We start from the raw sequence: 18,165 nt of genomic DNA on the forward strand, positions 1-18,165 counted from the left end.
TTTTGGTGTAACTTTTTCAATAAACAAACAATTAACTCATGTACGTCTAAAAGTGCCTTGACTTAATATTTAATAAAAAAAAAGTAAATTCTTCATAAACGCACCTTATTCTTAATTCAAAATTACTTCTGTATTTTAATTTTCGAATACGAACCACAATACACAAATAAAAATTCACAACGCGTGTGTTTTTAAATTTCGAATCGAAGACTTCGTTCGATTCAGCCAAGTTGCTCTTTTAGATCAAAATGCGGACAAATTTTTCGAACATCTGCTTGATCTACGTAATTTGAGGTTTCAGATTTTAGCCTATGATAAAACATATTTACATATTCATAATGGAATGAACGGGCAAAATATACGGCGTGGTGCATACAAACGACGCTATTCCCGCATCGTATTTACGTAATCTCCGTAAGACAATCTGTGCTTGGCTTTACACTGGCACGCATTTACTTTGTCGCATTAATCCGTCCCGCAATGCGCAACGTAAGAACAATTAACTTTTGCTGTCTTTCTGAATTATATGTAAAGAATAATGTTATATACCTTATATAACTCTTGTAAATCTTTGGAAATATTTTACTGGCAATGATTGACGCGCGGTTCATACAAGGACAGAATATATTAAAATAATTTTAAGAATGAAATTTTCAAGATATTCAGAACTAGTTGCGAAATATTTTGTCTTTTAAATGACTTTGTTTGAAATAGAAGAGATAAGCAAGAACGAGAACAAAGCGATTTCTGTCTTATAAAATACTTCGCGCTAATTTATACCATAATAAATGTTTTGATAAAATTCTCACAATTAAACATAGAGTTGTGCATTAAAATCTAAAATCATCGAGTAAGTATTTTGAATAACGTCGATTCTGTATATAGCAAGGATATGTGAAAAATATATAAAATGTTCGAAGATCACAATGAATTTTAATACACATTTCAACAAAAAACATGCCACATCTAACACAAGGCAAGTCGTACTGGAACCATCGAAAACATTTGGAATGCTTTTTCAGCTTCTATTTTGTATTCGGCCAAAATTTTTCATATCCGCCCGAATACCAAAAAGCTTCGTTCGCTGACAGTATGACAGTTAATACAATCGAAACAGACAGACAAAAAATGAATGAAAACTTTTCATGTAATTAAGCAGACAATAATAATTATGTTGCTTTATTATGAGCGTGAATAAATTACGGGTCACGGCGGGACATGCTTTCCCCCTTGGACGAATTCGCGCTGACTACCGAATACGACCGAACTCTGCCGAATTTGCCAATCTGATAAAGATCTCACCTAATGTTTAGTAATCCATTCGAATAAATGAAGAATTTTTTGTGTATTGCTTGATTGAAAAAAAAATTACCATCAGAATATGCAACGCCTTTCAGAGAAGTTTTAGAATATAATATTATTGAATAATTATTTCGCATTATCACCCGCTTTTAACTTGGACTGTTGACGCGACAAGATTTTAATTTAATGATATAACAATATAAACTACTACTAGGGACCCGCCCCGGCTACGCACGGGTGCAATGTTGATATTAAATATGCTACAGAATTTGTTTAATTACGACATCATATTATAAAGTTCTAAAATTATCATTATTTCTTTATGTTGTCCACGTATCATACACAGAAACCTTCTTTAGAATCACTCTATCTATTAAAACAACCACATCAAAATCCGTTGCGTAGTTATAAAGATCTAAGCATACATAGAGATTTTGTTTTATAACATGTATTGATAATGATGACTATTTAATAATAGACTCACTTGAATCACTCCAATAATCCTTCCCTCTGAATTTTTTATCGCCATGCAAAGTATCGTGTTGTGTTTGAACCCCGCACTGTCGTCCACGGAGGGGTCAAAACGGGGGTCTAAATATGCGTCTGCGATGTTAACAGTCTGTAAAGTTCATGAAACACATATTAGTACACTAATCAGTGCTCACACATTAATTACAACAACAACATAAGTTATATAAAAAACGTATAATTGTTATTACGTTTATCTTCTTGTAATCACTTAGCCTTAGCCATGTTAGCCTTTGGAGATTTTGAAATAGATTAACTACTGAGTTTCTTCTCGGTAGAATCTACTTTCCGAACCAGTTGTAAATTAACTTAATTGTTAAATGACCACTCAAAAGTGCTTGTAAAAGCCTAATTGAATAAAGTTTTTTTTGATTGGATTTTTGTTTGAGATTTAATAATGAAAGAAAGAGTAAATTTTTATCTGTAACCGTAATTATAAAATAGTAAAAAAATTGTAATAAAGTCTTTATCACTGCAATTTTAGGAGGCATGAACATTAAGGCTATACGAATATGAGGCCTGCGTGGTATAATCTTGATAATATTTGTATTATTAGATAGAGTTATTTAACATTTTCGGTAAATTCTTCAAGAAGTTTCTTATTGGTTTACGATATGAACTTTCAGGGGATAGAAGAAATTATAGTTTTTAACTCGTAAATATACTTTAATAAGTACTATATTCCTTAAACATTTTTTCACTATACATTGTTGTATTTAGTTCAGCTTTAATAGAGTTTTAGTATTACCAGTTAAAGAGAGTCGTATGTGATGTTGATGTACAGTCAGAGAAAGAAAACTTTCGTCAGTTTTCAAATTCATTTCGTTCTCCAGTCTTAAAGAGTTTAAGTACCAATTGAATCTAAACATCAAATCATTGTGACGCAATATGTCATTCTGAATCGATAAAGAATATCGCACATACTGAGCACATGAAAATAGATTTTAAGATGACAAAATTTTTCTTACCCCGACTGTAAATATAAAATCAATTAAAAATTTCAATGCCTCACCTCGCCAGTCGTAGCGACATATCCGGTAATACCAATATTTATCGGAAATCGACTTTCATAGGGCGACGTTCGCGGTGTGCCGGGCTCCTCGTCGTCTCCTGCCTCCAAGTCGAACACCCGCGAGAAACTACCCTTAGACGCTTCATGGACTAACAGAACCTAGAAGAAAAATACATAGTGATGTATATGTATGTATTTAGTAATACAAGCTATAGTCTTAAAACAAACTGTTGCTTTATAATATGAGAACTTATAATATGAGATCTTTATTGAAGAGATCGCTTTCGTAACGATATATACGAGCACATGTACAACTATTTTTTTAGTGTTTATAAAGTTTTACCTCTACTCTTTATCTATAAATGCAGGGAGATATTATAAATCTATTATCTAAAAAGTGATTTATCCCTTTCTGTCATCAGTGATTTGACATTATAAAGAAGAAGACAAACTATGTTTCGTCTGTAACTAGCCGCCCCTACTCAAAACAAAAGGTAAAGCCGTAATCGTATCAACATTGTTCATATCCATTCAGGATACTGTACCTTCTTTTCATGATCCTCGGTAAGCAGGAGTAAGATAAAGCCCTAATAGATAAACACATTATAGAAATAAGCCGTCTGAGATACCTTTCCTCGAGTGAATCTACCAAAATATTTTTTTTTATGGTATAGGTTGGCGGACGAGCATATGGGCCACCTGATGGTATGTGGTTACCATCACCCATAGACAATGACGCTGTAAGGAATATTAACTATTCCTTACATTGTCAATGTGCCACCAGCCTTGGGAACTAAGATGTTATGTCCCTTGTGCCTGTAGTTACACTGGCTCACTCACCCTTCAAACCGGAACACAACAATACTGAGTACTGTTATTTGGCGGTAGAATAACTGGTGAGTGGGTGGTACCTACGCAGACGGGCTTGCACAAAGCCCTACCACCAAGAAGTCATCCCCTTAACTACACGAATGGTGACGGGGAATCAAACCTACAGCTAAAGCATTCTGAAGGGGTAACTGCAAGGAACTGCAAGGAAAATAAGAGCAAGGGAACGACGATAACGAGTTCAATTATGATATGTAATTAAATTAGTCAAAAAATTTAATGAACGGTTCTCGTCGGATCCTTTCTGTGAACGCTACAACATTCATAGCTTCACGTTTAATTAAATTTTGTAATGTACGATAAAAAGGTACGTGTAGGTAGGTACATATATACGCGTCAGAGGTTTTTCTTCGCCATTATGAAATATATTTCATGCATCCTCCGTTCTTCACGTAACTAATAATTAATTAAATTAAAATAAAATAATAATAATGATTGCGATAAATGTAAAATAAGATAAGACGTGAAGTTGTCTATTTAAATTAATTTGACAGTGAATTGGCCGTATACCGTATAACGAGAAATTTGATCCTGTAGTTTAAATATCACCCTGTGTGGGCGCGGCATCAGAACTCACTCTCACATTTTTTAAACGTTTCAAAAGAATTATAACTAAACTTTTTTTGTAAAAACCTACTTGATAATGTATAAGTATTTTCATCTTTCGATTTGTTATATAGTATGTTACTTTAAGTGCACAATTACTCGCCAGTTGAAAATAAATCACTCTTATTTAGACAATAAACACAAGAATTTGATGTAACAATATATTAGATCCGTTAAATTACTTAATTACATCAAAGAAAGCTTATGATTGAAGCACTCTGAAATCATTGCATACACACATATACTTTGTATAATATATAGGGATATGTGCTTGTGTGCGTAGGTACCACTGACTTATCAGCTATTCTTACGCCAAGCAGAAACACTTAGTAGTTGTAGTCTGGTTTGAAGATTTCGTAAGCAAGTATAACTACAGGCACAAGGTACATAACAACTTAGTTCCCAAGGTTGGGAGCGCATTGCCCTTTCATCGAACTTTAATCATTCAGCACATTAGCCAGTCAGCCAACTGACATGATCAAAAAAAAACACTTTAACTACCTACATATACCTCCGTGACGACCTCCGTGGTCTAGTCCCGGGTTCGATTCCCAACCGAGTCGATGAAGATTATCATTAGTTTTCTTTGTCGTTTTGGGTCTGGGTGTTTGTGGTACCGTTAAAACCTACCCCAAAACAAACACAAAGTAATACTTAAAACCATTTTTACCAATAAACCAAATTAATTTTAAAATTTAATACAAAAACGTATTATCGTATTTAAAACACATAAACTCTCGATGTTTATAATAGCAAGAACAATTGATGATATGACTGACGGGTGACCAATTATTTCAATATTAATCTCGGAAAGCAGTTGACCCATAATATACAATATATTTCAATAATTTTAACTTTAATTCCATATGAATCATGGCCAAAATGAATCGTATATGTGAATTTGGAGTTCATTAAAAATCAATTGAGTATAAGACATGCGCAGACAGATGTTATCAACATACACAGATCGTATCAATATAAAATTCTAATCAATATAATATATCTTTTCAAACTTATTTCTTTTTCACATACATTTATCAATCGTCAAATTATATTTTTATTCAAATTCGAATTTAATTCAATTATCTTACAAAAATATCATATTTCGACATTGAAAATGTTCGATAATAATTAATTACATTTACAAAAATAGAATATTATGTTCTATTTAATTTACAAATTAGTCATTTAATAGACGTATAATTAGACACACATTCTATTTACGGAATTGGAACACATTCCTTATGAATTTAATTAATTGATTTTTTTAGAATTTTTATCTATTTATATTTTTATATGTGTGGGTTTTCGTACACGCTTTTTGTGCCAGTGACAACGCAATCTCTTATACGGTTTTTTTTAAATTGATTGGTCAATATTTTGACAAAAATCGAACATGTTCGAATTTTCGAACACATTCCGAATTTTGTTTTGATAAAAATAGATAAATATATGTCGGTTCTCGAAAAATAATTTGTTCAATTACTTCGAATCTGTTTCGTCATTAATTTCGATAAAAGCTTATTCGTTTTAATTTAAAACCGGGATCAGAGTAGAAGGACTCCACGCAAGTCCTTGCACTCGAAATGATTAATGCATTTTATTTCGCAATTAATGGCCTGACATCGCAATTCATCATCTATATCACAGATTTGACGTTAACTTGATATATTAATGAAAAAAGCATTAACCTTACATGTAAATATCAAATGGATTTGTTACTTTGGTATATCTATTTTGAGATATGAAGGATATAATGTACTTGTATATTTTAATTTAAATACATGTTCGAATTATAAAAACATTTAATAATCAAAGAGTATCGTTTAGAATATTTTTTTTAAATATTTTTTTATAACGTTACGTAATCTGTGACACTGGCTCAGATTATTATTTGACACGTGTAGACATTTTTTTAATGCGGTATATTTAAGATTGGCGGGCTTGCAAAAGACTCCAAAACTATAGTAATCATTAACATAAATATATTTGTCTTCTTTTAATTTAATAATAAAGATACCCTACGTAATATTTTGTTGCGCGCAAAGCTGAAGGGTGTCGCTAGTTAATATATATAAAGGAATTGAGAAATCATAAGTCTTTGTCAGGAATTTCCCTTTGCCGGAAGTTAGTCTGTGGGGACAACTCGAATACAACGCACATTGTTATGGAATAAAGATTTTTTCGATGAAAAGTGAAAACGTTAACGCTTCTAACGAAAAATTTAAATAAACGAATATCTTTCATGGTGATATATTACAATGATGTCTTCTTGAAATAAACCAATCACAAAAATAAGCACACGAGTATATACTGCAGACGTCTGTGCATTCAGCACCAAAGGCTTCATGTATTTTTAAATGTTAAGGTTAGCACAAAGTTATGTACCAAGTACCGCTACTATTATCCAACATTTTAATACTGGAGTATATCAGTAACGTAAAACAAAGATTTTTGAAGAAATCAATAAATTTCACGCTATAAATGTCCAGGCTTTTTATCTTTAATATAATCTTGTAGCATTATTTATAAAAAAAAAATCATTCTTTTAATAGGCCCAGTTAAAAGTAACAGTGAAATATTATTATAGAAACGGATACCGTGGCCCAGGAAGGATGTATTATTAACTTGGGGAAGTCGGAAACTACGTGTTATTAGTTTACCATTGCCCTCGTATCTATGTGATGATTAATCAAGATTTCCTAACTTAGTTATGACAAAACACACCCTAAGCCCTTTATACAATTGACGTATCATTTTTGATTATTAAATACTGAAAATACAATTCAATAGCACCATTATAGTTATAGTAATAGAGTTCTAATTTGAATGTTATATTTATGTTGATTTTACGCATTAAAAACTGATCATGATAAATGAAGAGATAAAATAAGAGAGTAAAACATAAGTCAGTAATTGTTGAGCATTTTAAGACGACCTCCGTGGTCGAGTGGTGTGTACACGGGTTTTCATTGGTACACCACTCCGAGGTCCCGGGTTCGATTCCCAGCCGAGTCAATGTAGATTATCATTACTTTTCTATATTGACTTGGGTCTGGGTGTTTGTGGTACCGTCGTTACTTCTGATTTTCCATAACACAAGTGATTTAGCTACTTACATTGGGATCAGAATAAAGTATGTGATGTTGTCTCATATTTATTTGTACGAGGTTGAAACCATTTAGTATATACATATAAATGTGTAGTATATACTGAAATATAATACACATTAAAATGGATATACTGAAATACAGAGACCAAAAAAAGGATGCGAAATTCTAAGCGAGCGATTGTAATGTCAGTAAAGCTATAAAGTAACACCAAGTAGATATCCCACAGGGCAAAGACGTTATTTCCTGTTAGGGAAAAATGAACGAAAAAGAATCCACTGCGATACGCATCCTAAATATTTGGATTTTCGACTCCCACACACACGACATACAGTTTCCTTGTTGAGATATTTCACTACATCGCTGAAATATTATATTAAATAACATAATGGCCATGTCCTAAATTCTGAACTGAGCCTCCGAATGATCGCGAAATCTTCATAAGACTATTACAAACGCATATTATGTATTACTAGTAGTAGTAGTGTTTTAGTGTGTTGGTTGTCATGTGTTAGACGAAAAAGTAGCCTATGTCCTTTCGTGGAGTTTAAGATTGCTTCATACAAAAATTCATTAAAATCGATTCAGCGATGTGTTCGTGAAAGAGCGACAGATAGACAAACAAACAGAGTTACCTTCACATTTATAATATTACCATAGATAAATGCGTTTACTGTTTTGTTTCCTTATCAAAACTAAATACGAGTCAATTGAAGCCGCGTGAAAAAGCAATCTTTAAATAAATCTATCTCGTATCTGTACAACCAAATGATTCCAAATCTGCTTTACAAAAACAAGAAAACACATTAAAATTAAGTACCTAAACGAAACATTCCTTAGATATATACGATATAAAAATACATAACCATTGAACATAAAGGGAATAAGTGTTTCAGTTTCCCGAGCCAGCCGAAATCCTCTCCTACATTTAGTGACTAACGCATAAATGCCTCTGGAAACGTGCACACATTAGCAGAACCGTCTCCATAACGTGGTTACGAGCGTTAAGACCTATCGCTAATATAATAAACCTTATTATAATTATCACAAATATTCACAGCATTTCTACGATCAGTTTAATGCTTTTATTAGGTTTAGATATTCGTTTAAATCTTTGATGGGTAGTGATTATGAGGAAATTTATGTCATAGGTTATATTATTGATATTCGATATTATCGCGACTAATTTTCCTTGATTTTTAAGATATCATTTTATGAGTGTAATATTTCAATGAATTTATATGCTATTTATTTTATATTCATTACTGTTAATATTTTATATAAATGATATATTTTTATGTTGAGATTCGCCGGAAACGTAAAAATCAATCGCAGACCGGAGATAGCCCAGGCGCGGTAGTGACTGCAAAAACTCCTAACATTCGTACTCTTACTGGAAAATATTAAAAAAAACTTAAGTTATTAACAGAAAGTAATATATAAGTAGTTTGTAATACTGGATAATACGGTAAACTCATGATACGAGTACAAATTTTTTTCTGTGCGTGGTTTTTTCAAACTGATGATTTTATTCTTCACTAGCGATCCGACCCGACTTCGCACTACTGTAATGCTGGTACTGAATATAGTACAGAATTTCTGTATATACAACGTCCACAGCTATCTACTGTTGTCGTAAGTCAATATCTTCGAAGATATTTTAATAGTATTTCTTTACTATAATATGTATGTACTATAAATAGTAATATCTTTCTCTTGAATCACTCTATCTACTAAAGAAACTGCACCAAAATCCTGCGAAGTTTTAAAGATCAGAAGCGAATTTGTTTTATACTATGTATTAATGTATTTGTCGTGACGTTTTTAAACTATTTCAATATGTAAATATAAAAAGGCTTTATGATAATTATCGAGTAACATAATCAACATTATCTAATTGCCAAAGTACCGCAAGTCTATGAATTTTAATTGACACCGGCCAAATGACCCTTGCGAAGTTACAACAACGACGAAATTAAATTTCGATATTGGTTTACAAACAAGGGCAATCCGGTCCGAGGGTGAATTCGCTAGGGCGCAGTTTAGAGTGTACAATATCCCTGAATAATCGAATCTATGTGTCCAGCGTTCAGTTTTTGTTACAGCCTTTGAGAATTCAAGTAAACCAACGGAAAGCATTCGAGTGACATCAATTTTATCACCGTTAAAATCGTAAAAAGTTTTCCTCTGGTTCGGATGCGTCATGTAGACGATAATAAATTTTACACTAACGTGCAATGCTGTTCCGTAACAATTCATTTCGTATATCACTCGTGACATGTTAAAAACCAAATCGTTTTACGCTATTTTGATACGTATATCCCTTAAAAGCCATAATTATTATGGGCAATATCGCTTATGAACTTCTGATACTTATGTCATGTTGATATCAGTGAATTTCGAGCTTGTTCTTACAAAATACTAATATTCATTACTTGACTACTAGAGTAGTTCAGTATTTAAAAATATCTACCAAAGTAAAATAGCTCCTGATAAAAAAAATGTTTTTGTAAGTCCGCTCTTTTCTTCCATTTTAAAGTTAAAAAGTAACAAGCGAATGGAACTACTGTAGGAATAGTGAGTTTATGTAACCTATTGCTTCTGCGAGTTAATTAAAAAGCACATCGCCAACGTTGACTTAGCAATTTCTAAAATTGAAAATAAAATGAGATTTTACATTAAGATTTTTAAATTTTATTTATTATACGAAAATATAAAGTAGAAGTATTGCATATATTTTTTTAAGTCTAAAACTTATTTAATAACTGTAAACATAAATCAAACATCTTACTAGGAAATACCACGCGTTTGGCATTTAATCCAACCAACTCCGCGATTATAATAGAACATATACAGCGTATTCAGTAGATTTAAAGTTTCAGGATACTTCTTTATCGAGTACGATGCTTCATTAATTTATCATGAAAAGGAATCTAATATATCAACAGCAGAAAATTCATCAGAATATTACAAGGTAATTGGAATTGTTTTACCATTGAGTCGAGTTTTCCATGAAATAATAATCACAGTTTTTGTTCAATTTATATTTCTTGAATCTTAATTAAAATTTCTTTCGACATAAAAACTTGCTTTTGGGAATTCCTTGGCTAAGTTCAGTAAATAATAGCTGTGGATGGAACACGTAAAACCTAAGATTACGGGTCGAAATCTAAGAGTCACTGATGCTCATGTGATTTATTATCTACTATATTTGTTATGTTATGTTTATCTTCAGTAGTGAAGAAAGAGGTAAGGAGATGTGATGTGCAACTCACACTTCAGTCCAAATTAAATTTATATTATTACAAATAAAATATTGGACATTGTAAAGAAATGAAAAGAGGTTTGGAAATCGATTGCGTTTAACAAAAAAAAAAAAAAACAATAAAATATTCGAATTATAAAATAAGCCCTAATTATTTTCATTAATCATAAAATGAATTTGTTGCCGAGTGTACCAACAATGATAATATAATTGATGCCATCCTCCTGATTGATTTTGATAAATTTACAGCGGCCTTATTTAGAGGAGACTATTCGTCCGTGTGTGAATTATTCTAACAGTGTGTGTGTAATCGCCATACTCTCATAATCCAATGGGACTGAAAATCCAACAGGAGTGGAAAGCGTACAGATGCAGAGCCAACGCTTTCCAAAATAAGGAAATATAATAACTGCCAAATACCAGATGCCGTGTTGATATTAAGAATTTCTCGACAGAATAACATGATGATATTTTATTAATTCGATATAGCTTTAAATCCGATACTTGGGATTGATAGTTATAGTCTTTAGCAAACAGTCCAATAATAACACAAGATGAAGAACAATAGACTAGCTTAATTTTAACTATTTTAGAGAGATATAGGTTCCTTAAAATAGCTAATGCAAAAAAATAGGTTTAAAGGCTTTATATATTACTATTACCGCGCAAAGGATGTCTTCTTATCATTAGCAGTGCCTACTGTAGTAAACATTATCTTCAAAGCTATAACTCGTTCTCTTGTAAAGACGAAGCAGATTCTCCTATTCAATTAATATAGTACTCGAAATTTTCAAACGAACGTATTAAAACAACTTTGTATTTGTATAATGAACATTTGTATAAAATTTGTTAATTCCGTTTGTATAATTCGGCTAAATGTGAATAAACGTTTTGTAAAACTTAATTAAATATATAATGAAACGTGAAAACAAAGGGCACATTCTGTATGAACAATGTCGGAATTTTTTTACATTGTTGATGTAGGAAGTAATTGTGCATTATTTTTGACTTTTGTGTTTGACTTCAAACATATGAAAATGTTAACAAAAATATAATGTAAAAATTACCATTTCTAAAGAAAGTGATGAAAGATTTAGATAATTCCAATGGGAAGTTCATTTTCGGGCATCGGAGTTGAAGAGGAACTTTTTACCATTATACAAGCAGCACGGCCGTGTTAGCCCATTCCGAGCCTTACAATATGTTTGATTTCTTTCTATTTTTTCAATTAAGTAAAGTATAACAAACCAAATTGAGCCGAGATGGCCCAGTACTTAGAACGCGTGCATCTTAACCGATGATTGCGGGTTCAAACCCAGGCAAGCACCGCTGATTCCTGTGCTTAATTTGTCTTTATAATTCATATCGTGCTCAGCGGTGAAGGAAAGCATCGTGAGGAAACCAGCATGTGACAAATGTCATAGAAATTCTGCCACATGTGTATTCCACCAACCCGCATTGGAACAGCGTGGTGGAATTTGTTCCAAACCTTCTCCTCAAAGGGAGAGGAGGCCTTTAGCCCAGCAGTGGGAATTTACAGGCTGTTGTTGTTGTTTGTTGTATAACAAATCAAAATGAAATTGTTTTGTACCATGACTTTGGGACTTATCTCAGAGATCAGTACTAGTTACTGGAAGTAATATAACCACAAAAATTTGCAGTTCACTATGACGCACAATCATAAAGTATAAATATTCGAAAGCTCTATCAGATTACGTCTCATTTAATGTAATTCTTATCATCCACATTATTATTTATCACAAATTGCACTTAAACCTTTTAGACAGCGATAAACATTATTCCATTATAATCGAATTCAAAACATCATATGCCAATTAAGGACAAAATATGTTCATTGTTCAAATAATACAGCAAACTACTTGACCCTGTAACGTTTCATTGGCCAAACCGGGATTTGAACTCGGGACCTAAAGATCTGAAATCAGGTAGATACAGTCAGTACCGACACGCCAGTCAAAGAAAATACGTAACAAAAAATGAGTACGACACACTTTCGTACATTGGACAGTATTGGAATCATACGTTTCAAATTTCGAAACGTTGGCAGTGTGCCATTGCAAAATACATTGTCGAATATTGTTCTTTCTTAGGAATGAATAGCCAAAACGTAGTAGATGCGAGTGCCAGCAACATTTACTTATAAAAATTAATACGATCTCCCTTCTTATGTATAAAAAATTGGCAACGCTGACTCTAGATTTTTTATTCGATTTTCAAATTTATTTATAGTGTCAAAACATTGGACTAAAATGCAACATAATCTGTATAAGCGAAATTCATACATTTAGAGTTAGTTGTCGCCGGGGCTTCGCTCACTTTAAGGACGACCAACCCAAGGCTAAACCCTGGCTATGTAAATAAGTAACAGACACACAGAGTTACTTTCATATTTATAATGTAGAACAGATCATCGGTGTTATTGTTAACAAATATAGACGAGTACAAGAGCATAAGGCTATAGGTTTTGACGACATTCGTAGTCGAGTGGTGTGTACGCCGGTTTTCATGGGTACGCCACTCCGCGGTGCCGGGTTCGATTCCCGGCCGAATCGATGTAGATTATCATTAGTTTTCTATGTTGTCCTGGGTCTGGGTGTTTGTTGTACCGTCGTTACTTCTAATTTTCCATAACACAAGTGCTTTAGCTACTTACATTGGGATCAGAGTAATGCATGTGATGTTGTCCCATAATAATTTATTTATTTATAGGTTTAAATACGGATACCCATAATTATAACTTAAATTTCATCCCATGCTATACTGCAAAAGAAATTCTTTATCGCTATGTAAATTTATCTAAACTCACTAGTGGGAAGGACCCATCCAATAGTACCTGTTTAAAGCATTCAATCATTCCACTCATAAAATAATATATAAGGCATCGAACAAAGTAAATAAACAGTTTGTTTATTGTTAAATGGAGAGACAATAACACGCATTCAATAGTCAAACAGCGTGACGATATGATAACGGAATATAACTAGCAACAGAATGCGAGCGATTCTCGCTATTACAAACTCACAAGTGTCAATTAGTATTCCGATGTTAGCTCGATGATCGCGATAAGGCCACTGGCGCCGGCGACGGCTCAATCATCATTACATGGTGTCGATTAAATAGATTTTACCGGCGTCGGATAGCCGGTCGAGTTACGGCGCCAGAAATTATAATAAATCCAGAATGCCTCCGGCGATATCGGCAGAGATATCGAAGATACTCTGTTTTAAAGTATATTTAAACGAATATAAGATTACTGACACGTCAATTAACGCTTTGTCACTGAGCGGGTTTCGGTGTATTTATTGTTCAGATTACTAAATAATATTATATTTAAGATTTTAAATTAACATGGTTATTTTCATTATTAAAGTTATTAATTTCGGAATATTTATTTGACGAGACTCGTGAACAAGACATTCGTAGACAATGTCGAAATATCGAACTCCACCGAACAAAAATAAAAAACATGGTAAATATCCCGAAAATAATAACTTTAATAATATTATATTTTTTTAATTTATTGTATTCGAAATGGTATACAATATTGCCCGAATATTGTGGGTTCAACTCTGAGTAAAAATCACTAAGTTTTCGTTTGGTTATATAATGTTTTGTGTTTATAATTCATCCCGTATTTGGCGTTGAAGGAAAACATCGTTAGAAAATCAGCATCTGTTGGATATTGGAAGTATACCAGCCGGCGTTGTAGCAACGCATAATGCTGTGCTACAAACGTTCGCCACAAGAGTTGCTTTGCCCAGCACTGGGATGCCTTTACCTTACTTACTTAATGTTAATGTCATCAGTTTCAGCCGTTTTCATTTTATATCACGCTGTACCTACTCGATAAAGTTAAATAAATTCTACCGTAATATAGTAAAAATACTTATATAATAAATATAAATGTATTTTTAAAATATCAAACACCATTAATAAATCAAAAATAAACACACTCACATTTTGTTTTAGTCTATGTCTTAGTCTTCGACATAATAAAAAAAAATCATCAAAAGATATAGTATTTGGTAAGTTTCCAAAAGCAGGCTGTCGTAAAATAATGTAGACACGAAAGCGTAGACACGACCGTATCTTAATACAATAAAGTATCGAAATCTTTGCGGCAATAAAACAAAACATTTCGTGACATGTATATGCATTACGTATTTAGAGATAAACTCTAGATGGATAACTTGCTTTGATAAATATTGACGACGAAAACGTATACATTAAATTTAAAGGCCAGCATTGGTATAACCTACCATATGTATGAGAGAAGTTTTGAGTTATTAGAACGCGTGCATCTTAACCAATGATTGCAGACTCAAACCCAGATTCAAACCCTTAATTTATCTCATGCAAGGCAGTGAAAGAAAACATTGTGAGGTAACCTGCAATAAAGCAACTGCCACATGTATATCAGCATGATGGAATATACTTCAAACATTCTCCTGCAAGGGAGAAAAGCCTTAGCCCAGCAATGGGAATTTTACAGGTTGTTAGTGTTACTGACTGTTTCAGAGATTTATATCGAAAAATTCGATAATTTCCGACAATACCCGATAATTGAAGGCAGGAAGAGATCAGCAGTCTTCTATAATTTTCAGTTAAACCAACGAGACAGTTTGAAAATTAAAACATGAAAAATTTTTATGCTTCCCAGTTTTAAATATAATAAATATTAATATTTCACAACGTTAATTCATTAAGGGAAAATAAATGGCGCTACTCAAAACGGTACGAAAATTATCCGCCGTGTTTAATTTTTTGCGTGCGCGCCAATAAACAAATATTAACGTCCTTTATTACGTAATGAACAATACCACATCATATTAACGAAATTAATAACTCGATTATAAACTGCAAGCGTTTAAACGTAAACCATACAATATCGGAAATTCTATATTTATTGGCAATAGTTGTCTTGTTAGAGAATATTAGTCGAACAAAGCGAATTATTACAGTCAATATTATGTTCGCATTGAACAACAAAGCCTTCGTAAATTGTAAACTACAAATTAACCAATATAAATGTATGTATCTACATGTGACGTTTTTGCTAACCAATCAAGAGATCAACGTCCAAACACGCTAAATGAAAACATCAAAATAAGGCTATTCACATACATACGACGTTTTGTGACAATGTTTTTATGTGTTTAAGACTAGCTGTGCCCGCGATCTTGTGCGCGTTTGAATTTAAAAAAAAAAATAATGCAGCCTAAGTCAAAATCGGTCCAGCCGTTCCAGAGATTAGCCGTAGCAAACAGACAGTCAGACAAAAATTGTAATAAAATGTGACTTTGGTATATGTATCATGTTAACAAAAGGCTTTAAAAAAGGGCTATTTTAATATTGCAAACAGACACTCCAATTTTATTATATGTATAGATTATAAAGCTTGTGGATTTGTTTATTTTAATTCACTTTGTCATTCTTGGACACATTGGCCAATGTGTCTATTGGCGGTAAGTGATACAAATCGCCCGCAGATATTGGCTTTGTAAGAGGTTAACCAATCCTAACATCGCCAATGCGCCATCCATCTTAGTGGCTAAAGAGTTTTGTATCTTACGTATAAGCGATACTAGTTCACTCACTGGAAAATTGAATCTATTTTGTAACACTGTTTCCGTGGTTATGTTCTTCCGTAAAACACTGGCCAACTGAGTAGTAAGTGGTCACCACAGGCTATAGAAATTTGCGCTGTGAGAAATATCAATACATCACCAACCTTGAGTACTAACAACTACTCATAAATTACTAATAAGTAGGTACGTTATATCTCTTGAGCCTGTAATAACGCTGGCTGATTCTTCAAACCGGAACTCAACAATACTAATTACTAACGATAAGAATTGCTTTTTGGCAGTAGAATATATGTATCATGGTAGCTAACCTACCACCAAGTAAAGAAAGGCAAATATTTTCATCAGCTGTGAAATATTACGAATTGGATCAGAATATATATTTGATACTATATACGTAAATGCTATAGTTTTAAAAGGTGTAAGTTTAGGATAAAACCCTAAAGCTTTTACCGAGGACAACATTTCAACGGTTTTATTTTTATTTCTTCGCTATAAAAATGTATATAGTAAAGAGGAGCCAAAGTGGTCACGACTTTCTACGAATATTGATAGAGGACAGTCATACCAGAGACTTAGTATAGCAATAAACATATTTATCGTTTAGCAATTGACTATGTATGATCGTATGGTATATTCGCAAACGTATATACGTTACAAAGGCAATCACTTCTTTACAAAGTTATTCTATTAATATTTGATCAGTTGGTCGTACCTGAACTCGTTGACATCGTATCAGGCTCTGCGTGTGCGTGAGTATCCTCAATACCATGTGTTCTATCGTGCTCTGCTCTTCGAAGACCATCCTCGCGAGATCTAGGAGCACTTGATTTCTCTTCACCTCCAGCTGTGATCGCTCGTAAAGCTGTGCATTCCGTAAGCCGATGCCGCAGAATTGGAGGTAGGAAGAGAAGACTTTTTCGTCATATGTCGTGAATGGGCCATCGCTTTGTTTGTTTATCACCTGGAATACACATAGGAATTACATTTTGTACAGGTAACAGTAATATATATTCGTTTTTCGGCTGAGAATGTTTTTGTCCTCTGAAATTTTCGTGATCCTCTACAGACAAAACAGTTATAAGTTAATTGTTATTTTTAGTATCAATTGGATTGTTCACCACTGCTTTATACAAAAAGTTAACAATAAATGAACAATGCAAGAATTAAATATAGCTATAGAAAGTTCCTTCGGTCTTAGAACCAAGGTACATTAGTTGAAGTGCGAATAACAGTGGTTGATTTTATATCGAAATAATCAAAAACATTTTCAGAGATACCAGTCATCAGCTGTAAGATACGTTCCACATAAAACACTTCGATCACCGCAAAGCAAATTGAAATCATCTTCCGTTGCCAGTTCAATTTCGTTGTAACAGATTTCATGGTTATTGAGCATTCAATTATTTATATCGATCTCGTTTTAATAAAGCAAATTGCTTTCAATAAATTGGATAAATAGAATTTCAAATCAGCGACGCTCCTCAATTTCAGGAATAAGAAATGAATTATTTCTTACTTACTTCTCCCGAGAGTGCGAGGATACGTCTCAAGTCACTCTAAGATTCAATCATTTAAGAAAAATCCACAAAATTTCGACTCAGGCGAGATATTTACCATTTTTCTCAACTAATATTTGCAACTATATAGTACGTACTATTGTAAATAACACAGAGGGAATATGTAGAATTAGTTGTTTAATTATTTATATTGTGAATTAGTTTTTAATTATTTATACAACGTTGTCTTCCCAATTAAGTAAACTATAAAAGTAATGTAATAGTCTGTATTTGTCAAACTATTGGACAAAGATCAATTCACCTATAAAAGTAATTTTTGATCTTATAC

The 18,165-nt window shown here is 32.8% G+C and overlaps 1 protein-coding gene across 11 annotated transcripts in view; it reads right to left on the minus strand.

The window, feature by feature from the left end:
• Nucleotides 1-18,165, minus strand: part of LOC124536652 (dual 3',5'-cyclic-AMP and -GMP phosphodiesterase 11-like) — a 220,519-nt gene that overhangs the window by 10,637 nt on the left and 191,717 nt on the right. For all 11 annotated transcript variants that reach the window (XM_047113199.1, XM_047113191.1, XM_047113196.1 and 8 more), the window contains 3 exons: nucleotides 17,033-17,281; nucleotides 2,843-3,001; nucleotides 1,787-1,921 (listed from right to left, as the gene is read on the minus strand). In XM_047113199.1, coding sequence (XP_046969155.1) covers nucleotides 1,787-1,921; nucleotides 2,843-3,001; nucleotides 17,033-17,281 — 543 coding nt within the window. The remainder of the gene's footprint in view (nucleotides 1-1,786; nucleotides 1,922-2,842; nucleotides 3,002-17,032; nucleotides 17,282-18,165) is intronic.

Source organism: Vanessa cardui, chromosome 17 (assembly GCF_905220365.1).
Source record: "Vanessa cardui chromosome 17, ilVanCard2.1, whole genome shotgun sequence".
Lineage (NCBI taxonomy): Eukaryota > Metazoa > Arthropoda > Insecta > Lepidoptera > Nymphalidae > Vanessa > Vanessa cardui.